Source organism: Vidua macroura, chromosome 26, assembly GCF_024509145.1.
Source record: "Vidua macroura isolate BioBank_ID:100142 chromosome 26, ASM2450914v1, whole genome shotgun sequence".
Lineage (NCBI taxonomy): Eukaryota > Metazoa > Chordata > Aves > Passeriformes > Viduidae > Vidua > Vidua macroura.
Window position 1 is genome coordinate 3359228 of NC_071596.1, and position 24949 is coordinate 3384176.

At 49.9% G+C, this 24949-nt stretch overlaps 1 protein-coding gene and 1 long non-coding RNA gene across 4 annotated transcripts; one reads left to right on the top strand and one right to left on the bottom strand.

Annotated features, from left to right (window-relative positions):
- Nucleotides 1–3931: 3931 nt before the first annotated feature.
- SIN3B (SIN3 transcription regulator family member B) lies at nucleotides 3932–18195 on the bottom strand. Of its 3 annotated transcripts, none has more exons than XM_053999349.1 (19): nucleotides 18091–18195; nucleotides 17341–17447; nucleotides 16451–16604; nucleotides 15110–15373; nucleotides 14596–14739; nucleotides 14265–14387; nucleotides 13703–13792; nucleotides 13330–13448; nucleotides 12487–12694; nucleotides 11757–11873; nucleotides 11167–11405; nucleotides 10468–10651; nucleotides 9661–10255; nucleotides 8969–9138; nucleotides 8272–8445; nucleotides 7889–7981; nucleotides 7507–7601; nucleotides 6883–7087; nucleotides 3932–6482 (listed from the first exon to the last, which is right to left on the bottom strand). In XM_053999349.1, exons 1-19 carry the CDS (start codon nucleotides 18193–18195, stop codon nucleotides 6252–6254), a joined length of 3417 nt encoding a protein of 1138 aa, XP_053855324.1. In that variant the 3' UTR covers nucleotides 3932–6251. The 3 variants fall into 3 exon arrangements, with proteins under 3 accessions (XP_053855324.1, XP_053855325.1, XP_053855326.1); XM_053999350.1 differs by lacking the exon at nucleotides 18091–18195 and adding an exon at nucleotides 17909–17989; XM_053999351.1 differs by lacking the exon at nucleotides 18091–18195 and adding an exon at nucleotides 17793–17851.
- A 191-nt stretch (nucleotides 18196–18386) lies between these two features.
- On the top strand, nucleotides 18387–19467 carry LOC128819428 (uncharacterized). Its single transcript, XR_008440703.1, has 2 exons — nucleotides 18387–18600; nucleotides 19306–19467. It is a non-coding gene; the product is annotated as an uncharacterized LOC128819428 (long non-coding RNA).
- The last annotated feature ends 5482 nt before the right edge of the window (nucleotides 19468–24949 follow it).

Below are 24949 nucleotides of genomic sequence, written 5' to 3' on the forward strand. Positions count from 1 at the left end.
CCACTGCAGAGACCTGAGTGGCTCTGTGGCTGAGCTGAGGTCTTTTCCTAAAGCCTGAGCCACGACATTTGCTGGTACTACAAAGAGGGAGATATCCCAGACACCAGAGCTGCAGACCACACAGATCTCCCAGTGATTCCAGGGGGCTCCTGCAGACTCGTGTTCTGGCAGTGGAACGGTTTTAGTGTCAGCCTTGCAGCCTCCAGATCAGGTTGGGCCCTTCAGAGTTCCCTTTTATTCCCTTTTATTCCTGCTTCTCCTTCCTGGCTAAACAGCACCAAGCTCCTGCACCTTTTGCTGCAGAGGATGGTTAAAAGTCCTCTGGGTTGGAGCTCTTTGCACTGGAAAGCAGCAGCAGGAGCACCATGAGACACCAAGGGCGAGTGGCAGAGAGAGGGAGACACTTTGCTTCCGCTGATAAACCTCTGGGACAGGGAGAGCAGCTCCTCGCAGCAGGAAAGGAAAGGGGCCTGCAGAGGGCACGCAGGAAGGCCCTGCTGTTGGGGAGATAATGGGGAGCTCCAGCCACTCCTGCCCCACAAAAAGCCACTTTTTCCCAGAGCTGAGCAGTCCCACCCTGCACAATCCCCACTCTGCCTGGGATAAGAACTCAGAGCAGCACGTGGAGCTGCTGATTGTGCCCAGACAACTTGGATGCTGTAACAGGGACTGGCAGAGGGTCACTGAGCCTTCAGATCCTTTGCTGCCAGGTCCCCCCTGCTCTAACCCCCAGAGCAGGTCCCTTCTGTGCTCTGCTCTGCACAGCAGCTCTGGGAAGCTCCCAAATCCTCTCCCATCTCCCAAGTCAGAGCCCCAGTGTGGCCCTGGCCACCACGTGCACGGGCCAGTGGGACAGGAGGTCATGGCTGGGAGGGTGCTGGGCTTTGGGCTGTTCTCTGCAGTCCTTGCCTGGCTCTGCAGGGAAGGAAGGAAGGACAGGAGCTGGAGCCCAGGCAGTAGGAACTGTAAATTTGGCTTGGCAACCTGAGGAGCAACTCGTTTCTCTCTCCTCGCCTCATGAATGGCCTCTTCTGTGAAGGTTGCAAATCTGAGCCTGGCTGCTGTTTGATGAGATTCTTCTATTCCAAGGAGAAAATGATCCTATTTCCTTTGCTTTCACCATATTCCCACATCCTTGTGCCGAGCGTGTCAAGAGGTGGAGTTCCACTGGCAGGGAGAGGGAAGATGCAATGTTAGATGTTTTGCTTTTGTGATTCTCTCAGGATTTATGAACCATTGCAGAATGACTCATGTGGCCACATATTTTCCATGCCTCAGCCAGGATCCTTTCCATGCTCTGTATGCAAAAAATTAGCCATAATCAGGTTCAGATAGTGTGCAAATCACAGCCCTGCTTCCTATGGGCAGGTCTCTGGAGTGGAGCAGAGAGGGGTTACTCATCGCTGTATCCTTCATTTTTCAGATGCTGTGTGATCTTAATGACTGCCTTAGATGCAGAACAGCTTGCCTGAAAATTCTAATGCCAGAGGTTTGTCACGGCTTGTTAACATCTCTTTAAGTCGTGTGATCCCTGCCCTGTGGGGTAACAATTTGGTTTTAAAGTAATTCATTGTGCAATAGATCATCTCCTGGGAGCAGGGGCTCTTCCATTCCGTGGCTCTGAACCCAAAAGATGTAATGCTGGAAATCGGGCTGGGGATTTCAGAGCTCAGGGGGAGGCTACAAACACCACCTGGCCTGTCCCATACATCTTGGAGGGTTGGAAGAGCAAACTGTGGTGGGTAAAGGATGGGATTCACTCTGGCTGCTCCATTCCAGTGGCTCCAGAGGGTTCCTGAGCAGCTCAGAGCTGGCTCTGCAGACTCTGCACGTTCAAGGTGCCCTGAAATCTCTGACCAGGTCCCCTCTTTCTCCCTGGGCCAGCCTGAGACTCTCCACGGCTCCAGGGAATTCCCTCCTCTCCCTCCTGCTTGTCCCACAGCTCTCCTGGTCCTCTGGGATCCCACCTAATCTCCTCCCTGGGTGACCCCAGACGTTCTCCTCAGCCTCACGCTGATCAGGGAGGTTTTTCAGAGCTGCTCTTCTGCTTGCTGGCAGTTTTCACTTCACACCATAAAAGTCCACGTGAAGACATTTTCCAGGAATATTTGAAGCTTATTAACACCCCTACAACTCAGTGTTCTGGAACAGCTTTTTGAGGGCCTTTCTCAGCAAGATAGTGACACTGGGGTGGGGGGTACCTGGTCTGACACAGCCATCATCATCATCATCATCATCATCATCATCATCATCATCATCATCATCATTCCTTTTCAGCATCAGGACCCTTTGGGTTCATTCTTTAGCACAGATTAGGAGTTGCTAGACTTTAATTTAGTCTATACATTGAATTAGTTAGTTCTAATCCAGAGGAATGGCTAAAACATGAAGAAAACCTCAATTTGTGTTTGCACACAGTTCTAGACTCTCTCACAGCCCCGACCCTCCCAGTGCATCCCTGTGATGTGGAAACACATAAAAAAGGTCCTGGAATGTTAAATGCTGAACTCAGGTACTCCCTTTTAGCAACTGTGAGTTTAATTGTGCAAACCATTTATACCTATTCCATCCTGCAAACCTGAATGATGTTTTTAAGCTGTTTGCTGTTGTCCACTCGCTGAGATCCCCAGTGCTCTCATGTCACATCTGGCTGTCCCTCCCCTCCAGTGCAGGGAACATCCCCTTGTGAGAGGGCCAAGAGAAGACTTGTGCAAAGTGGGCTGTGTCCTCTGAGACCCCAGCATCAACCTTTTTAATCCAATTATTCCGTGCAGGCGATGCACCAGAGGATTGTTATGGGGAGAACAACACTTTGTTTCCCTGTGAGCGAGCAGGGGGCTGCACAGAGAGCAGAGCTGCCTTTTGTTATGGCAACGGAAGTGTTGGGGATGATGTAAAGGAAACTCCTATCAGCTCTGGGTCACATCACTACAGCTTCATTTGCAAAATCCACTCATTCATTTGTCGTGCAGAGCTCGCAGGGAACACAGTTAAACATGTTATTACCCAGGAATTTGGGGAGGCTGAGGGAAAGGCGGGTGGAGGGTTATTTTCATGGTTGCAGTTGTGTTGTCTTAACCTGTAGCAGATGTGCTCGTGGGGTTGGGAACTGGAATCAGCCCCTTCTCTTGAGCCCTGCTTGTGCTCAGGGATTCCTGGGGCCAGGCCTGGGCTGTGCCCCACCTCTGGCAAAGGTGCAGCAGCAGGAACCAGGCTGCAAGAAGTCACTGCCTGGCAGGACACAACTGCAGAGCTGCAAGGATCCCACAAGGATCAAATCCAGCCCCTGGCCCTGCATCTTTGTGAGACATTGCTGAGCCTGGGCAGGGAAAAGCTGAAAAGGTCACAGAGCTGGAAGGGACCCTCAGGGATCAAATCCAACCCCTGTCCCTGCACAGGCACCCCACCAAGCCCACCCTGAGCATCCCTGAGAGCGCTGGCCAAACGCACCTGGAGCTCTGGCAGCCTCGGGGCCGGGACCATTCCCTGGGGAGCCTGGGCAGTGCCAGCAGCCTCGGGGGAAAGAACCTTTCCCTGAGCTCCATGCCAAGCCCTGGCACAGCTCCAGCCCTTCCAACGTTTGCTTTTGAGACCTCTCTGGTGGAGCAACTGTGCCACCCCCTGGGCTCCCTGCTCCAGGAGAGGTTTTGGCAGCTCCCACGTGAGTGCAGCCCCAGCTCCTGCGTGGGATCTCTGCTTGCAGGAAATGTATTTCCCCTTTCCATCAGCGAGTGCACTGCTCACACCCTCACACAGCACTTGCTGACACACAGATGCATCAGCACACCCTGCAGCCTGTCCAGCAACTTCAACCTTTCCATTGCATTTTTCTACCATTTAAAATCCAGTTTCAGGTAAAAGACAATGAATTCTGGGGGTTGTCACAAAGTTTAAATTAGTTGGAAAGAAACGTAAAACAGTGAGAGCTGCAGACTTTTAAAATCAATATTTTATTTTACTTGAATGTGCAAATAAATATAAAAAAAACTACATTCAAGGAGCTGGCAAAGCAATTACAAGCCCAAAAGCAAAGATCCTTCAAACAAATGGAAGAACAAACTCTTGACTCAAGGTCGTGCAGATACACAGCTGAAACCCTCAGACATGAACAAGCCCCTCTCAAACTGCCTGATATTCCCCTCATGTCCCTTGCTACTCTCAGCTTCGAGACAATAGCACTGTAAAGGGCAAAAGTCTTCCTTAATCAGTTCCGATTATAAATTAAGGTTTACAAAATAAGGATGCTTAAAAATACCTGAAGTACACTTAGAATGGGTTGATGGAACAGGACGGTGCCCAGGCGTGTTGCCCACCTTGGTACACCTGGAATCAAATGCATTTTAAGCCACAAGTTGCCACCTATTTTCTAGTAAACAGTTTTCTGTATCATAAAACCATAAAATTTGGCACAATTGTCATCTCCACTGGGAGCCAGCAGAGAGGTGAGCAGGACTGAGGTGTGTTTTGGTGAGCTGGCTGGAAGGGAAAGGGGGACACTGTGCTTTGCACTGGGCTTGTCCCCCTGCTCCCCCCAGCCCTTGCAGAGCCTCGTGGTCTCTTATCACTGCAATGAGGGCAGGGGAAGGACCTTCAGAACATTAAACCAAAGTTTAGCAGAGACCCTGCCCAGGAGAACACGGGCTCTTGATGAAAGTCTCTGCTGGCAGTGGTTGTGCAAGTGGCCATGAATGCCAGAGACTGGCCTCCCTCCTTCCCTCCCACAGATTATTTTGCAAAAAAGACAAAGACTTGGGACAGTTTCCTATTAAACATACCCCAAAGGCCAATTTTTCTACTGTCAAGTGAGACAATTGCGAAACCAAATGTCGTACAGTGGAAATAACCCAGGACAAATCCTACAGGCTGCTCCTTAGGTCTGGCAGAAATCATAACCTAAAAATCAAAGCCACAGAAAGTTTCGGGATGGGGGGGTTATTGCCCCAAAAGCCAGGGAAACGTTGGAAGCAAAGCTGAAAGGAGGCTGGGTATGCCTCAAAACGTTGTGTTTGTAATACACTCCATGGACAGCGTGCTTGCCCTTGGCCCCTGAAAAACAGGAGTGAAGTCACAGTGGGGCTGCAGGACAAACATGAGTAAATTTCCTTGATTTCTCACTAGATTAAGTCAGATGTAGTGTTCTGCATGGATCAGGGCAGGCTGTGTTAGGTTTCATGGCAAAAAAAGCTTCGATAGCAGTATGGATGCTCGTCCAGGATGGTTGTGGCTGGATCTCACTCTGCTCCTCGCAGGTTTCCGTGTGTCCCTGCAAACGCAGCGCCTGTGCTGACCCAGCAGAAACAGGAGAGTCCGTGGGCCGGAGCTCAGCTCCCAGCTGTGCTCCGGGAGCTCCATCTGCCGATGTCACCGATGTGGTGCAGCCCCGCGGAGCGCCGCGGGCAGGCCATGCACAGGGAAACGCCCAGCTCCGGAGCTGCCCACCAACATGCAAAACACAAACCCAAAAACCAGGCCAGACCTCGCAATGGACATTCCTTCCCCGTGGATATCCCTCCTCGTGGATATTCTGGAAGGCAGAATCTGCAGCAGCTCCTCAGCTCCCAAAGCAATGCTGGCGGCTGGGCAATCTCGGGTCGGGCATCGCTCCCACCCCAGCACCACAGCTCAGAGTTCCTCCCCTCAGCTCATGCTCCAGAACACTTGGTTGATGAGGGAGCGTCAGAGCCTCGAGTGCTGGCCATCCCCGTGTCAGTTTTGGCATTTTTCTCACCAGAGCACCAGGAACAAGAGTCATTTGTTGCTTTGTTGGTTCACAGGGATAGCGAAGCCCCCCTGTGCCAGGGGCTCTCAGCCCCGCTGGCACTCCCAGGGTACAGCGAAGAGTTCTGCAGGCTCCAAGACAGCACAAAGTCAGGAAGATAGGGCATATCAAACCCTTGGAAGTGGAAGCAACTGCCAGCATCTGCTCAAACACCAGCCCAGCTCCACCTCTCCAACAAAGCCACTAGTGGTAGTTCACCCCCTCACTGAGCTGGTCAGCAGTGGCCTAAAGCCAGGAAACTACTAAAAAGTGTGTGGCAATGCCAAGAGCCCCCTTCCCATAAAAGCTTTCCAAAGTCTCTTCATGATGGCTGGAGGATTACACTGCAAGGAGACAAGTCTATGCCATATGGAAAATACATGATAATCCAAAGTAAAATGCTGTTTGGATAAATATCATTAATACATACATTGCATTCCCACCACTACTCTCATAGCAAATGTGCTTCACCAGCAGAGCCTTGTCTGGGTGCTCAGGGTGAAGCAGGACGGCGGCTGTACTGCACTCTGTATCTGTTCACTGGCACCCCGTGGATGTTCACTGTCTCACAGGTGGTTTTGCAGGGCACCATCTCCTCGTCCTCATCCCCCATCAGCCAGTCTTGAACCACGTCCACGGCCTCCATGGACACGTTCTCCTCCAGCCACCGGTTGTGCCACTCCTCGAACTGCTGGTGGTGCTTCAGCAGCACCACGGGCTGGACCTGGGAGCAGGCAGTAAAGATCACTGAGAGGTTCCTGGGGGAAAAGCCAAAGCCCTCTGTTCTACCTGAGGTGTGCAATGCTTTGGGAACAGCACAAAGGGAAACAGGAAACCGCAGACTGTTTAACCATCCCTATTTCCTAATGTTTGCCACTCCACTTAAAATTTGCATGTAAAGAAAAGGCTGCTAAGCTAATCCAAAGTACAGAGCATTTACCAGCTCTCCTCCGTGTTACACCCAACACAGAGCAGTAACTTTTGGGTGCAGCTTGCAGGAGGAATCCAGCCACAATTCCTGCAATTGGTATTGTGGAATCGGAATTATTGGTACTTGCATTTTGGCTCCCACTCCCAACCTCCGCTACCACCTGGGCTGCAGAGGGAACGAAAGGGAGATGTACCTGCTTGGCTCTGCAGAGAGCTCCCCTCCTGTACATGTAATCCTCGGAGTTCATGATGAACATCATCTTGTGGGTGTTGAGCTTGAAGCGGCAGTCGACGTTGCAGGCGCTCTCCACCCCGATCAGCCGCTTCCAGGAGCTCTTGACCTCGCTGCGCAGGGCCCTCACCTGCTTGCACTGCCACTTGCGAAACTTCTTCAGGTTTCTGGAGCAAAACAAGGATGACAAAGCATGTGTCACACCTGGTGAAGTGCTCTCCTCAGCTGACAGGGCTCACAGCACAAGTATGGAACTTGTATTGTACATTCTGTTTTTCAGGCTCTCTCTGGGATCTTGCTCTGTATCCTCTGACAAATATTTAGTGAAATGGGAACAAAGTACACCCAGAATCCCATCCAGAGTCCATCCTGCTCCATTCCAAACACAGTTCCATGAACAAAGCTCAGTGCAGTGGTCATAAATTTCTCTTTCAGCATTCCCGTGCAGCTCACTGGCCTGGAGCAGCCCCTCAAATGTGAGTGCACTTCCCCAGGGCTGGCACATCACCCAAACCCACTGGCACACGGGCAGGGAGGAGGCAGCAGCAGCTGCTGCAGGTGTGGCTCAGGGCAGGGAGCAGCTCACCTTTGCAGAAAGACCGGTTTCAGGAGGAAGCCATCGTTCTGGTTGTTGGGAGCTCCTTCCACCCCAACGTACTGCTCCATGTAGTTTGCCAGGTGCTACACAAGGGAGACCAGTTCCAGTGAGATTTCACCTCATCAGGACAAACATCACTGCAAAGAACCTGTTTATTTCCAAGCTGATTATTCGGAGCCTGATTTATGTTGATACTCTTTTGCTAATGCACCATTTCTGTCAATGGCCACAGCCCTACAAGTCATCTGCCCACCCTCCAGGCAAACCTGTCCTCCTGGCAAAGCCTCACAGTTTGGAACAAGAAAGCAGGGAAACCATTCTTAGCCATCTGCTCTGTGGTACACAGACTCCATGGTCACTGTAGTGTTACCTGGACCTCCACAGGATCTTCTGTCTGGGTTTCTTCTGTATCCAGCAGCTCAATGGTCATGATCACCTGTCCTTTCCTCTGGAGAAACATGACCTGTGATAAAGTTACAGAAAATATTTTACACAGGGGTTCACAATAAAATGCTGCATATTCACGAGTCATTTAGACAACAAATAGAAGCTAGGAGAGAAACAGCAGGGCTTCCCAGTGAGCCACAATGTCTCCTCACTGTCTGTGCTCTGATTTTGGTTCCTTCTCTCCATATTGCTCACCCTCTCCCCTTGGAGCTTCCAAACCCAACTTCTCCCAGGTGAAGTGCCACCTGGGAGATTTTCTGAAGGTTTTCAGTGATTTTGTGACGTTCCCTGGCAGCAAGGTCTCACCTTGAAGCAGTTCTCATCTGCCATGCACCGTTCAGCCTTCCACTGGTAGCTGGTCTCCTTTGCTGCCCGGACACAGCGGGATGACAAATTACCCCCAGCAGCTCCTCGCTTCCTCTCGTTCAGGTACAGCTCAACCACCTTCAAGCAGATGTCATCGCTCACTAGATGGTGAAGCTTCCATTAAAAAAGGGGGAGTTCAGTCAGCAAGCCTGGGCCAAGAGTTAACTCCAGTTTGTCATGAAAGGACTGTAAAATTCAGTATGGCATCACACTCAGCTGAAGCAGCAAACTCCAGAGACTTCCCACATTTCACTCTCTTTTTCATGACTTTGCAATAAAAGGAAGAGAAGAGAGTGAGGGGCTGATGTGCCTTAACTAGAAAACTACAGCTGGAAGAAAGATTTGAGTAAGAAGGACCTGACATTTTTTGTGTTGCCTTAGATGTATTTTGAGCATGGCAGAATTTTGAAAAGACTGGAACTCAAAAAACGTTGGGAAAGGCCAGAAAGATTAATCCCCTAAGATGGTTCCTGTATGGAAGCTGAATTCTCTCACTAAATTTCTGCTGGGGCATTTCCCTGTCAGATATAACTTTTCTCTGGATTTGCTCTGAGCTCAGTGCCCATTGCTCTGCAGGGCACTGGGAGAATTCTGGCTGTGTGTGAGGGGAGATGTGCAGCCCCAGCCCAGCCCTCACCTGGCGCACGATGTTCTGCACCAGCTTGTCCATGGTGAAGCCGATGTAGGCGTGGATGGTGAACATCTCCCGCAGGGTGTCCTCGTACTGCGTGGGGTCGATGTTCCCGTCCAGCAGGCTCCTCACCATGTCCAGGAAGGCTGGGTAGTACTCCTCCAGCTCCACCTCACCTGGCCAGGGAAAAGGGAGTTCATTTCACACACAGAACAGGCAGAGTGAAGTCAAGCAAAGTGAGTTCATTTCACACACAGAACAGGCAGAGTGAAGTCAAGCAGTGCAAGAGGCAGCACTGCACAAGAACCACAAAACCCAGTGCAGAGAGTGACATTACAGATAAGCAGATCCCTGCCAGGTGCCCTGACAGGCTGGGACAGTTTTCCTCATGCACTTCCAGGACTGCCCTGGGCAGTAACTATTTCTTTGTGGGGCTGTTTACATTGTAAATCAAAGTAACGGATTCCTACAGTGAGGTACCTGAGAACGGTGGGCTGGCAGGAAGTCTCTGTGAAGCAGCCTGTGACACCCTGACTGCCCTGCTGAAGGAGTTGTGTCCACAACTCACCAATACAGCAGAGGATTGCACCTCCACACCCTTCACAGAGCTGCCTGCTGGCCCCTGTGACTCAGACATACACAATGGAGCACTGGCACCCAGAGCATTATGAGTGAACTAAGCCCTGCATTATTCTTACTTGGTTGTTTCAGTCTTAGCTCCATGGCTGGATCATTGGTTTTTTCTTTCCTCCCTTCACAGAGGAGCTTCTCTCTCTCTTTCTCAGTCCGATATTCCAGAAGCTGCTTCTGGGCCTGACGATAAATCTTTAGGAGCCTGGAGCACAGAGTCTGGTGAAGGCGCAGGAAGAAATACCAATTATTATTGACAAAGAAGAGGCTGTAAACATCATCCAGGGTGTTGTGGGGCTCAGCAGCTGTCACATCACAGAAGGTTGCTTTGGTCTCCAAAGGACTGCTTGGAGGCCCAGGCACGTGTTTTTTCCGCAGCTCAGGAGTATCCAGGTTCTGCCCCTGGTGGTTTTCTCTGTCCTCATCTGTTGATTCCTCAGAAATGTTGTGTTCAGGTGGCTGAGAGAAGAACAGCTCAGGTATGAAGTGATGCACAATCTGCCTGATGGTTGCCTGATCCTCCTTTTGGATGGTGGGCTGCCTTTTCACATAATAGCTGATAAGAGATGCTGCATCTTCCAAAATCTGCTTGTCCTCATAGATGAAGATAAGATGAGGCTCATTCGTGGATGAATTCCTCCCCTCCGAATGCTGCTCCTGATGCTGTAATCAAGAGACAAACAGATAAAGATCCTTCCAATCCATGCTCAAGAGCCATTCCTGCCAGGAGGAATAAGCCAGTATTAACCCTGTGCTTGGGACAGCTGGTTTTGACCCCATTTCCAACCACTTCCACACAGCCCCAGGTGCTATGGACACATCTGGGTCACACTAGCAAGGGAGGGAATGGAGGGGTCATTCCCTGTCATACCCACCTCGTCATAGACACTCTCAATTTCATTCAGCAAGCTCTTGGAGCGCAGAGCTTTGGTGTCATTCTGCTTGAAGTTGACAGCCTGGTGGTCCAGGGATTTCAAATAGGCCTTCTCATACTGCTCCCTCCAAATCTTGTTGAAGCCCTGCTGGGCCTCCCTCCATTCTTCCTCTTTTGCTTTCAATCTGCATAAATGAACAGTCTGCATCAGTTCAGACAGACAGACAGACAGACACAGAAACACACCCAAAACATTTTAATGCAGCCAACTGTGGTGCAGCAAGAAGTTTTCAGTGGAAAACCAGAACTGATTCCTGGAAGCAATAAATGAATTTGAGGAAGCACCACCAGTGATGATGAGTTGAAACAACACCTACAGAATCACAAAACCATTTAGGTTCAAAAAGACCTCTGAGATCAAGTCCAACCTTTGACCAATCACTGCTTTATCAACCAGACCAGAGCACCAAGTGCCATGTCCAATTGGTTTTTGAACACCTCCAGGGATGGGGACTCCACCACCTCCCTGGGCACTCCTTTCCAATGTTTAACAATCCTTTCTGTGAAGAAATTCCCCCTGATGTCCAATCAGAACTTCCAGCAGCACAGCCTGAGGCTACATCCTCATGTTTTGTTGTTTAAAAACGCTTTAAAAATCCCTTTTTCAGCTTCTTAAAGAACACAGCACAATGGGAATTACCTCTTAAGAACCACAGGGACAGCAGTAACTGGGTTTTTCTTCAGACTCTCGATGATCTCTGGTGCTTTGTCACCGTAGATGCGATAGATGGCCCGGCGCTGGATCACTTCTGAGGTCCCCCCCAAACAATCATCCAGGCGAAACTTCTCCTGGTCCTCCTGGGTCAGGCGGGACAGTTTTTTCTGCACACTCTCCAGCACACGGATTGTGGCTAAATTGGTCTCCAGGACAACATCCAGCTGTTGAGAGTTCCCAGAAATCGGTGTCAGAACAGGCAGAGCAGGAACACGGAGAGCAGCACAGCCCAGGTTTGTGGAAGGTGTTCCAGCCCCACGGGGTGGAGCCAGGAAGCAGCAGGAAGGTTTTTACTGGAAAAGAGACCTCTGCCAGCTCTCCCAAAGGTCACATGCAATTTAGAACTGGATTCATGCCTAGGAAGAACTATTAGACTCCAAGCACAGCACACCAAACTCCATCTCAAACCAACAAACACCAACAGAACTTTCAGGAACTGGCCACTAATTAATTCAGCAAAATCCAGAGGTTTTGCTTTCTGAGGGAGCAGAAAGGGAGCTCAGCAGCAGAGGTACCTCAAAGCGCTCGTCCTCGCAGCGGTGCAGCTGCTCCTCATATGGAGTCTTCTTGGAGCTGACAAAAGTGGAGTCTTCAGACCAGGATGGAAACGAAACCCAGGTATCATTTAACACCTGCAACAGTGCAGAGGCATGGCAGTGAGCAGGGCCTTGTGAGCCCAGAGCTGTTCTCATAGGGTTTTCTCTCCTGTCTTCTTGCATAGTTCTTCCCTGAGGTTCTGTAGGATATTCCAGACCTAATTCCCAGGTCAGTGCTCCCCAGATTTGAGGTCTGTGTGCAACTGCAGGGCCCCGTTCAGAAAACTCAATAACATCTTCACTATCACCTCACAAACAGAGATCACTCTGCAGTGATCAGCAGCTGTAAATAAAGGAGACAGAGCTCCCCACAACAGTGGGAATGGCACCTCAGGCACTGCCTCACGGGGCTCTTCCAGAGAAAAATTGTTCCCAAAGGCCATACTGGCCCACTGCTAGAAAATTCATTCCAGGATATTTAATATTCTTTTCTGTCTATAGGAATAAATTTCTGTCTGCACGTATTAGAGATGTGATTTGAGACAGGTTTTGATAAAGTTAGTGAAATGTGGGTATTATTTCAATAAATTGGCTGAATAAATTGAATTAGCACTGAAAAGGGGACTCCACAGGCAGCAGCTGTGGCACGAACCGCCCCACTCCAATTTTTATGTGTGTTCAGGGATTGAACAGCCTGGTCCCAGAGTACCTCCTTGCAAATGGCTGTCCTCCCACTGCACTTTGGCTGCTGGTAGGTTTTTGGGAGAGCCCTGTAACTGGATCCGATGCGTTTGCAGGACGCGTAATCGATTTCCCGGCTCATTCCATCCCCGGAGCGGTCGCTCAGCGGAGAAGCAAAGGAAAGCTCTTTCACCCCAAGGAAGGACTTGAACTGTGCAAAGAGTTCTGGGAATTTCCTTCAAAAACACAAGTGTTTTGTTATTTCAGTGTGACAGTTTTATGGTGGTTAATGCGTGTCATAAAAGGGAGGCAGAAATATCTAAACAAACTCAGCACTGCAGGGAGAAATCTTCCACCAACATCTCACCTCTGTTATCATTCTCTCTGAATTGCTTTAGGGTTTGTTTTTTTTACTTAAGGTAGGAAAATTATTTCCCTTCACCACACAAACATTCCCCTTAATTGCCTGAGGAGAAACTGATCTTTGCCATTTGACTCTCCCTCTTCTGCTGCAAGCCAAACAGCTCAGGAGGCTCACAGCAGAGCTGGAGCTATTTATCCTTCTCACAGCCTTGGTCTCAGGTTTCATGTTTATACCTTTATTGCAGTTTGAGATATTAAATGGGGAGTGTGAACAGACAGAGGAAAATATCTTCCTCACAACACTCCTTAAGAGCTATATAGATAAATGTAAAGGTTCAGATTTTATTACTTCTCACCTTGGATTAAACTTCATTTTCTTGCCTGCTACCCAGGAGATACTTCTAAATTAAATCCAAACCTTCTGTAAAAAAGTTCACAGTGTGCCCAAAAAGTAACAGAGTAGGATCTACAAAGTACCACAGGGCAGAGAGGTAAGTTAGTAACTTACCCTAAAAAGGGTGTAACAAGCTGGAGCAACTCAGAGCCAGAGACCAACTCCTGGTTGAAGAGAGCAATGCAACGAAGAAAATTTTCATAGACCTCCTGACTCTTGAGCACCCTCCGCACCTGCAGCAGTTTGGAGAGATGATCACAGCACCTGAATGTCACTTGTATTTAGAAAATTATTCATTATCAGTCTATATCAGTCTATCTTCCAAACCCACCTATTTTAATTTTTGTTGGTCTTTCTCTACCACTTGAAAAGTCACGGGAACGTCTTAAGTGCTGACACACAAATTGTATAGAAAACCAACAAATTAACAACCATGCAAAAGGCTGAAGGTAAGTCCAGAGAATGTGAGAAAAGGACAAATACTGACCTTGTCAAAGAAAGAAAATTCTTGCAGTGTCCCATATTTCCCCACTGTTGCGACTGACAGATCTTTGGTACCTCGCAGCTTCATTTTCTTCTGTTAAAAAAACAAGCAGTTATATTTAAAATGTGTGACTCAAATGCAATCAAATTCCACTCTGTTGACACAGAACAGCTCCCTGCAAAGGCTGAGACCCTGTATTTCCCCAGCAATGATCTGGCATTGCTGTGTCACATCCTCACAGCAATCTCTGTCAAATGTCTCCCAGCTCAGAAGAAACAACAAAAAAAGAGAATCACTTGGGATTCTGCACAGGAGCAATAAATTGTCCCCTTCCAGGGCCAATACTTAGTACAGAAGTTTGTGATATTTAGTATCAAACATGTTACCACACACATTTAAGCATGCATTAAAGATTCCCTTTTTCTACAGCAATTAAAATAACTCAAAATTTTGTTTCTCATACACCTACATACATCAAAGACACTGCTCATTACACCTTTATCTCAGCAATTACTAAGCACAAGTAATATGAGGTTATTCTAAGTTTTCACTTGCTGAAGGATACCTTTGCTGGGCCAGAAACAGGACGCAGCAGCAGCGGCCTGGATCGCTTCTTGCTGTGCTCCAGATTCTTCTCATGCTCAGTTTTCTGGACACTGTTCACTTCACACGGTCCATTTCCTGTGAACTGAAGTAAATAAATAATGATTTCAACATTCTCCTCTCAAATAAAGAGTCCTAACAGGACACAGAGCATGTGGTTAAGTCACCTGTTCTGAGAAAATCCAAACAATGAAGAGGGGCAATGTTCATTACTGGCTGTATGATTTTCCATGTTTTGCATATTCTACATGCAGACAGAGCATTCAATATCCTGCTCTGCTCTCAGCACGTACCAAAGACCTTTTTGCCTCTGGGAGGAACTGTCCAAACTCTGAGAGCAGATCCTCCTGTCCCCGGAACAGATTGGCCACTTCAGTGAACACTTCCTCCTCTGACATGCCCCGGAAGGGTCGGCCCTTGGTGTTCAGCTGCTCTTTCTGAAAAGATACACACAGATGTTCAACAGAGTCAAAAGATCCCTCACTCTGCCAGAAAACTCACCCTGAGCCAAAAACACGAATGCCAAACAATGGAAAGGACTCTGAGGCAGCCCCAGGTTCTTACAGGGCCTCCTTTCACACGCAGGATCACAAAATCAACTGAAGGTGAGTAAAGACAGGTCTGGCTACAGCCTCTTTACACCCTGCAAAGTTCCACGGTGCCACCCCGTGAATTTCCTGTGAATATCTATGAAGACAAGTCCTTGGGAACTCTAAGTCTGTTCAACAGGCAGAGATTAAATTTGACAACCACAACTCCAACAGCTCCAGTGCCAACCCACTGCCTCTTCCACAGAAGACTTTTTACCTGGTAAGTGTGAAGAATTTCTAGAAAGGATCTGTAAATCTCTGGATGGTCAAGGAAACGTGTTTTGATCTTATTCACATAACTGATGGCATTATTGAACTCCACGGAATCAGATTCCAAGGGAATTTGGGATTTATCTTCTTTGTAGGGAAGCTGCTGCCGAAACTCCTCGGAGCAGTCGCTGTGGTTGTGGGAGTTCTCCTGGGAGTAGTGCAAGACCAGCCCACTGCCAGGGAGTGCACTGGGAACGGGCTCTGGGGGCACCTGAGGGCACAGGACACACGAGATGGGTTGGAAAAAGATCAGGGACCAGCTCAACAACAACCCAGCAGCAGTGCTGGCAAGTCTCCAGCTAAAAAATATTGTCACAAGAAGAAGTAAGAAAAAGGATTTCAGTCACCAATTTCCCTACCTGGTTTATTAACTCCATCAGTTAAAATAATGCCTGGAGTTCTCCCTGGTGTAGGAACCACCTGATTTGTGGCTGTCACAGCCTTATTGGCCTCACCTGAGAGGCTGCACCAACCACCACTGCAGGTTCTGCTACCACTGGTTATTGCAGAGGAGCTGCCAGTGTTAAGGGGCATAATAAACATGTGGCCCTTACAGGTGTTAATTGCTAAGCAACACAAAGATCTGAGGGAGCTGAGATTTAAAAGGTAGTTCCTGCTGCTAACTAGAGTTACACTACAAGTTTATCAGCAGAATTCAGTTTATGGCTCTATTTCAGCTCCACAACCACACAGTAACAACAAGAAACAAGCAGGGACAACATCCATCTGTATCCCAGCAAGAGTATTTCACACCAAAAGTACCTGATGAGGATTCCATGATCTTAAAGACCTTTCCCAATTTAAACAATTCAATGGTTTCACAGTTCCTTTGCCTGTTTCCTAAACAAGTTTCCTGGTTTCTCAGTGGAAGACTGGAAGTGCAATTCTTCCAGGATCACCCCTTGAATTTTGCCACTACCCACAACACCTATTGGGAACAAGGTCAAGCCAATTCCAATTTCAGTTTCCAAACACGACTGAAATATTTGGTATTGAAATGGTGTTTCCATGCAGAATCATCATTCCTGGGTAAGTCAAACTACCTGGTTTGAGAATAAATTGGAGGTTGGAACTAGGTGATCTTTAAGGGCCCTTGCAATCCAAAGCACTCTATGATTCTTTGAATAAACATTTAAATTTATATTACACCCATTCTCACAGGCTTTAAAAACCATCTAAAAACATCAGCAATATGTACTACACATAAATCTCCACAGCCTAAACTGTGCAGACGTGTCCAGTGACACATGGAACAGTTTACTTAGAGAATAAAGGTTCTGTGACCTACCTGACTATTCAAAGGTGACTGTATACTTAATTTCCCATTCTTTGGAATTTCTATCCTGTAGCCCAGAGGAAGAAATGCATTGAATCCTACAATGAGGTCAGGATGCTCATGGAAAAGCTGAGAAACACGTCGGATGACTCCAGGTGTGTCAATGCTAAAATTGAGAGGAGTTTGTTACTTTTATCCAAATCAGAAACACAAGTTAAGCCCAGAAAATGCCAAAATAAATGTGAAGTATCTGGTAAATTAGGGATGCAATTCTTTAAAAAAAAATTAGCCCAATTAGAAAGAATGACCACTGCAGCTTTACCCTGGGAATGTTACCCATGGAGAGGAGAGATGAGTGTGCAGGTTGGCAAAGGGGCAGGACAGACAGCCAGCACCTCCAGGGCTGGCAGGTCACAGGTTCTGCTCAGGCTGCTTCACTTATTTCCCAGATCTGTGTTTCAGAGTGGAAAGCAAAAGCAGATTTGCTTTTGCAAATTTGCACCACCGAGGGACAGGGCAGTGAGTGTGCAGAGGGGGAATGATGGGGTGAAGGCTGGGGGGCTCTGCACAGGTAATGAGACCCCACAAAGGCTGAGACCTGAGAGAATGGCTGGAGCTGTGCCAGGGCTTGGCATGGAGCTCAGGGAAAGGTTCTTCCCCCCGAGGCTGCTGGCACTGCCCAGGCTCCCCAGGGAATGGTCCCGGCCCCGAGGCTGCCAGAGCTCCAGGAGCGTTTGGCCAGCGCTCTCAGGGATGCTCAGGGTGGGGTTGTTGGGGTGGCTGTGCAGGGACAGGGCTGGATTTGATCCCTGAGGGTCCCTTCCAACTCAGGATATTCTGGGGTTCTGTGAAAGGCTGAGGAGCTCCCCGGAGCACCCTGGGGTGCAGGACCTTGGCTTTACCTCTGGCTCTTGAACTCCTTCATGATCTCCAGGAAGCCGTTGTAGGTGGCAGGGTCGCTGCCAAAGCGGATCTTCACCTGGTCCAGGTAGGAGAGCGCATCCTCCACCTGTGGGGTGAGAACACGCTGGGGAACACGCCCTGGAGCCCCCCACGGCACCAGAACTGCGGCGGGGGCACCTCAAGACACTGCAGGGGGTGTGAACCGGCCCCGGGGGAGGCCCGCAGCACCGGCGGGGGGCACCCGGTACCGGGTGAGGGGGCCGGAGGACGGCAGGCCCCGGTGGGCTTCCCGTGCTCGGGGGTGTCGAGGCACGGAGGGGGGCACGGTACCGGGGAGCCGGGAACAGGTCCCTGGGGAGGATGACCGCGGTACCGGAGAGGAACAGCAGGGCCGGGGAGAGGGGCATGGCTCAGGGGAGGGGGGAACAGGCCCGGGGAGCCCTCACGGTACCGGGGGAACAGGACACGGAACAGGATGCGGCCCCAGGGGACCGCACGGAACCAGCGGAGGAGGGCGGGGAAGCCCCCGGCGCGAGGGGGACAAGCCCCCGGGACACCCCACGATACCGGCGGGTGATGCACAAGCCCTGGGGGGCGAGCTCGGCACCGCGGCCGGGACAGGGCAGGTCACGGCGGGGGCGGGCGGGGCCGTCCCGGGGGGGGGGGGGGGGGCGAGGAGCGGCCATTCGCGGGGGCGGGGAGGGTGGGGAAGGGGCGATGGCGGCCGCCGGGGCGGCCCCCGCACTCACGTGCACCGGCAGCTTCTCGTGCGGCGCGGCCCGGCCGCCGCCGCCGCCCCAGCGCGGGGCGCTGCCCCCGCCGGCCCCGCGGCCGCCGCCGCCCCCCGCCGCCATGTTGGAGTCGGGCGGGCGAGCGCGGCCCCGGCGGCGCGCGCGGCCGCTGCGTCAGCGCGCACGGCCCAGGCCACGCCCCCACTGCAAGACCCGCCCCCCTCCGTTCCTCCGCCCTCCGATTGGCCACGCCCCGCTACAGGCCACGCCTCATCGCCGTCTACAGTGTGTGGTCACGCCCCCGTTCGTGGCAGGCCACGCCCCCAGCGCCGCTTCCGGCCGTTCGAGCGGCGCGGCGGGAGCGGCGCCTCAGGGAGCGCCCGGGCTGAGCGGGAGCGGCGCCCGCGGGGCCCGGGCTGGAGGAGCCCGCGGGTCTGCGGGGCCCTGAGGGGGCTGCGGGATCCCAGGGAGGCTGCAGGAGCCGCGGGCTGAGAACTGGAACTGCCGGGGCTGGAGGAACCGCGTCTGGTGCTGCGGGGCTGAGGGAGCCGAGGGGTGTTGGAGGGGTTCGGACGGGGCTGGAGGAGCCCAGGGGTGGCTGGGGAAGGCCGGGAGGGCTGGTGGGGGCTGTGGGGAGCTTGAGGAACGAGGGCTGGGGGAGCCCCAGGGGCTGGAAGAGCCAGGGGGTGTGGAGGAGCCGGGGTGAGAAGAGCCATGAGGGGGTTTGGGAGAGTCCTGGGGGGGTTTGAGGGAGCCGAGGGGCTGGGGGAGCCCGGGGAGCCCTTCACTGGTGTGCCCTGAGCTCAAGGGTTGCTCTGGGGTAGCAGGATAAATGGGGGCTTAAAGTATGTCACTTCTCCCAGCGGTCCCTGTCAGCAGGCAATTTGAACTCAGTAAAACTGTTACATGAAGAGCAAGGAGGAGAGGAGGGAAAAATAAGCCATGTGATTTGTTTTTCCTTAAAGCATTACCGATGGTTTGCATCACAGAAAATTGCAGAAGCCTTTCTTGCTTTGCCTTTAAACTTGCTGCTGGTTTTTGAACTTAGAATATTTTTCTCTGTGTTGTGCTGGAATATTCCAGCTGTTTGCAGCTTCCAGGCAGGATGCTCACACACGGCCTCTGGATTTGATATCCCATCCCCTGTTCTGATACGTGCACAAACTGCTGCCCTGTGACCTATTTCCCTTCATACAGGAAGGATTTAATTAATAAAGACTTTTTCTTTCACAGTTACTGCTTTGAACATCCCAGACTGTGATGGATTGATTGAGTGACCCAGCATACAAGTATTTCTCAACTTTGGAGAAGCAGGCACTGCAAAGGCTTTTCAGCAGAGATGTGGGCTGAAAATGGCATTAGATTGTTGTGCTGCTAAATACAGGTTAAAGTGGAGATATTTTAGAGTGTTCAGTGGTTATTCAGTGCTTAAGAATAGAGATAATAAATTTTTACAGATTTTTACAGGAGTGATGCTGGAATGGTGGTGGGTGCCAAATACAGCTCCTAGGTTATGAAGCACTCATAGCTGTGCAGGAAAGGGCCTGGCAGGAGAGAGTAAAGCCCTTTATTCCACCTGTGGAAAGGAGTAGCTCACAGATCTCCTTGGTGTGTTGTCAGCTCAAAGAAAATCAGCATTGATCAACCTCCTGCACCACTTTTATTTTTTTTTTCCCTCCTGGATTCTCCTAAGCTGACCCAATTTCTGTTTTCTATTACTATTATTAACTTGAGAAGTCTCATCCTCTTCCCTGGTTTGTGCCATGTGGTGACATGAGCAGAACCAGCTGCAGGTAACTCCTGTGAGTTTTGTTTTCTGCCAGAGCAGAGTTCCCAGCCCTCAGCCCCTGCCAGCACCAACACCTGGCTGGTGAATCCAGCTCTAAGGATGCTCCCAAACCAGCCCTGGGTGCTGGGAAAAGCTTGTGCCTGTCAGTTTGTCAGGATTTGGGTGTTCTCCTTGGGAATCCTGGGAGCTGGATGTCAGTTAACCATTGACACTCAGCTCGAGGTGCCTCAGAATAGCTCAGCTCAAGTTGCTGCTGACAGAGCTCCAAGAGACCACGGGCTCCTGCCAAGCAGGAGATCTGTGACCTTCCAAAGGGAGCCCTTGGGCCCCAGGGCACTCCTGAAGGACTGAATCCCTGTGGGTGACTCTGTGATCTCCAAGGAAATCAGGGATCTGGGTTCTGATGGTGTGGCTGGGCCTGTGGATCTGCCAGGACTAAATCACCCTGGGCTGTGGCAAACTGCTTCTCCTGCCCCTTGATTGCCATGTGGCTCTGGGGGAAGGATGACAGTGACATCCTGCCTGCAGTTCAGTGGGCAGACAAGGGCTGTCCCAGGGATCATTCCCATGAAAAGGAGCTGGCTTTGCTCAGCTATTTCCAAGCATCTCTCTCAGGCAGATGTGTGCACCCTTCACCTGTGGAACAAGGAAATCTGAGAGACTGCTCCTACTGTCTGCCCTCAGATGAGGCTCATGGTTGGCTTCTTTACTTGGGAAATGGCTTATTATGAATGTATTCTTCATATTTCAAATTTTCACCTGTCACAAGCTACAGCCTTCAAGGTTGTGGCTGCCAATTTGTGGTTCTTTCAGCCCCTTTAAGGTAAAAGCTGACTGTACCTTTGTACCTGAGGAAGAACAGACAATCCTGTGCCCCTCATCCACAGGAAGGTGATGTGAGGACTGTTCTTTGGGATGCAAATCCTGGATAATGAAATCAAATTCCAGATGTGCAGACTGTGATCCATGGCAGCAGAAACAGCACAGGTTCCTTTTTCAAACACTTCCACACGCCTCACCTCAGCTATCAAGTAAGAGAGGGGCTCTCAAAATGAGGGAATCTCGGTGCTTTTGGGATTTAGGAGAACGCTCGTGGCTGGGAGATGTCTGTGTGCCTAAGGCTCCAGGACTGCCAAGCTGTCACAGCTCTTCTCAGGCATGAAAGCAGCCTTCCAGCCTCAAAAAGTGGAGAGGGCTCAGCAGATGCCCAGGAAGTGCATGCAGCATCTCAAAAACTTCCATATTCCAGGCAATCACGGAGCCATCCCGGGAAGCTGCCACCAGCAGCTGGCAGTCGGGACCAAGTGCCACTGCTGTGACACACTGAGAGGAGGGAGAGGCTGCTCTTGCTGCCACAGACAGAAAAAGGACATTTTTGAGCTTGTTAATGTGCTGTGTTTCCCCAGCTGGAACCCCTGGTCCTGTCTGAACCCCGTGGTCTTTGCCAGGAGCAAGATTAGGTTCCTGCAGACGTATCTAGGTCAGTGTGTGCTGTTGTTGTCCTGGCGACTAAATGACCCACTTTCCCCTCATTTGTGGAAGCAGCTGCCAATGGGGCCAGGGCATGGCCAGCACAAAGGCACGGGACCTTCCTCCTGCCTTTGTCTCTAAGCTGGGGTCCTACAGAAACTGGGCTTTTCTCCTCCAAATTTATTGTGTTTCTTGCAGAGAAAATCCCTCATTTTGAGAGCCCCTCTCTTGATAGCTGAGGTGAGGCGTGTGGAAGTGTTTGAAAAAGGAACCTGTGCTGTTTCTGCTGCCATGGATCACAGTCTGCACATCTGGAATTTGATTTCTGGCAGAGGCAGGTTCATTATCCAGGATATGCATCCCAAAGAACAGTCCTCAATCACCTTCCTGTGGATGAGGGGCACAGGATTGTCTGTTCTTCCTCAGAAGAACCCAATCAATTCTTCCTTCCTGTTTATTGTGTTTCTTGCATTTCATTCATAACAGAGGGATAATTAGAAATATTGTTGGGCTGTATCTGCCCCAGAAATGATCCTACCTTTGAGGAGAGGTAGGATCCTACACACAACCCTGTGGAGAAATCCACACAGTGGGATGAACCCGGGGTAGGGACAGACCCTGCAGCAGCTCAGGCACTGCTGCCACAGCTGCCCCACGAGCTCCAGGTAGGAAAGCACCAAGGAAGAAGCCTGGCCAACACTTCTGTGTGGATTATCCTCATCCCTGAGAGGGCAGAGACAGAAAAACCTTTTAGGACACGGCTCTGGTGAGCCTGTGAGAGCAGCCATAGCTGTATTTTGTGGTGTACAGTGTGAAATGAGCTGAGCTGAGCTGGCCTGATCAGGTCATGTAGGGATGGCTCCACTGTAAAACCTGGGATATGTAATGGTGTGGATTTTTCCCTGAGGAAACTTGTGCCTTCAGTTATTCCCCCTGAGACTTTGTGTGTTTATTCTCTTAGTTCAGCAAAACTTTATCCCTATTCTAAAGCCAAAACAACTCAAGGAAGCCACCTGGCACTTGTGCAGGTGTCTGAGCCTCCCCTTGTGCAAGGCTTAAAGCTCTGGGTGCGGATTTCTCTTCAGGGCTGTAACCAAAGGACAGCCTTCAAGGACTTCAGTCACTTCAAGGACACTGAGCTGGGCTGGGGAGCTCTCAGGGCTTAGGAGTGAGCAGAGGATTTGAGACAGAAGCAGGGAGCTGGTGCCAGCCTGCAGAGTGACACCCTGCTCTGTCCCTGCTGGTTGCTATGGCATTTTCATTTCTGCTTCTTTGCAAGGGGGATTTGTGTTTTTTTTCCCTAGTTACTGAGCAAACCTCAGCAGTATGGAGTCACTACTAATGTAAAATCAGTGATATGGGAAAAATTAACTTTGATTTTTAGACAAGTGTGAACATCAGCAGTAGAGAATCACAGAAGGGTTGGAAGGGACCTTAAAGATCATCCCATTCGAACCCCCTCACACAGGCAAGGACATGCAACTCTAATTGCCAGAACTCTGCAAGAGACACTGAGATATTCAAAATCTCTTGCTAAGGATTTCTATGAAAAACCTGGGGATTTTGGACCATGGATGACCCAATAAAAAACTTGGTCTTTCAGGACAAATAACCTCGTGACTGCAGGTTATTTGCTGCAACATTTCAAGCCTAGATTCTGCCACAGAAGGATCCCCCATGTTTCAATAGCCTGTTTTATGCTAGAAATTCTGTGCAAATTAGTCTAATTAGGATTAAATTACCCCTGAAGTATATCCAGTGGAATCTATACATGGCACTTTTTTCCCACTTGAATACAGAAATGAAAAGATGCTATAAACCCTCATGTCCAGGTGTTTGAAGGTGATGATCCACCTAAATCAAGCCACCTCAGCCTTGAAATCCAGACAACTCAATCACACAAAATACTCTTGATTCAAAAGTTCTAGGAAATTGGTACAGCAGTATTTGACTTCTGAGGAGATGGAAAATCTATGAGCATTTTGGGAGTATTTTTTGGTCCATCACACACATTTTGATGGCCTTTGGACAGGACAGAAAGGAGAGAAGTGATTTCCCTCAACCATTGGGCCTGTGCCTCTGGATACACCTTCTCCAGGAGAGCATCTCTCTCCATAGCCAGGATTTCACCTCTCAAGTCAGGAATGTGAATCACAGAATCATTACATAGAATTCCAGAATATCCTGAGTGGGAAGGGACCCACAGGGATCACAGAGTCCAACCCCTGGCTCTGCACAGGCACCCCAACAATCCCACCTGTGCCTGGGAGGGTCACAGAGAGCAGCCTGGTGCTGGATGGAAGCAGCCCTTAGGAGAAGGCCTGGAGGGACAGGACCCAGGGAATGGCTCCCACTGGGAAAGGGGAGATTTTTCTGGGATATTGGGCAGGAATTGTTCCCTGGCAGGGTGGGCAGGCCCTGGCCCAGGGTGCCCAGAGCAGCTGTGGCTGCCCCTGGATCCCTGGCAGTGCCCAAGGCCAGGCTGGACAGGGCTGGGAGCACCCTGGGATGGGGAAGGTGTCCCTGCCATGGCAGGGGTGGCACTGGATGAGCTTTAAGGTCCCTTTTTAAGGTCCCTTCCAACCCAAACCAATCCAGGATTCTATGGTTAAAATAAGAACATGAAAACTCTGCATCGAGACATTTTGGATTGCTTGGTTACAGAATACAGCACAGCAGCATTGATCCAGAAAAACACATTTCTTACACCTTGCTGCAGCAAATCCTCCAGCCCATTTTAAACCCCCACACTGTGCTGTTGGCCAGCTCAGCAGTGAGAAAGAGCCCTAATAAAAGGCAATTCTGCTCCCAGGGAAGCTTTTCATACACAGTGAGTCTGAAATTCTTACACTGCTTCCCCTGCTGTGCCTTTTACAAGAGAGATTCCCACTTTCCAGAAAAATCTGTGTGACACCTTTTAAGTGATGCATTCACTGAATTAAATTAAACAGCCAGCTAGGGAAAATTCAGATAAATTAAGAAGACAAAGCAAATAGAAAGAAATTAAGCACATACATGCACACAACCACAAGCATGAGAGCTCTCTCCTAGCAGCCTCTCCTGTTCATTGATACACAATATTATGTTCATGGATACTTTTCATACATGCAAAATTAAAATATATAGAAGATATATAAACAAAAGGAATATATGTATAAATAATTGTAAATATAACTATAAATTTAAACATGTATCCTAGGTTGACTGTATGATGCTTTTATCCCCAATCGTCTCTCCCAAATTTACCCTGAACCAGGACAACATGTAAATATATTTTTATATAAATAAAGGGAATCTCCCAAATAAAAGGAATATAAATAAATCTGTATTTTTATACAACAAATATAAAGGTCTGTTTTACATATGAGATTAAAATTACTTCAGAACTGGCATATTCTCTCCCCAAAATTATGTAAACTTTCATGGCATTACAGAGTCATGTGATAAAGCAGTACAAGAGGGAGTGCTAAAATTAGGAAGGGGAATGGCTCTGTCTGCAGCTTTCCTTGGGACTGGCCTGAGTGAAAAGTGATCACTGATGAATCTGTGCCAATCAGAGAGGAAAGAGCTCCCTGGGGTGGCAATTCTGTCTGCACTGCTGTCCCACTGGGAGCAAGG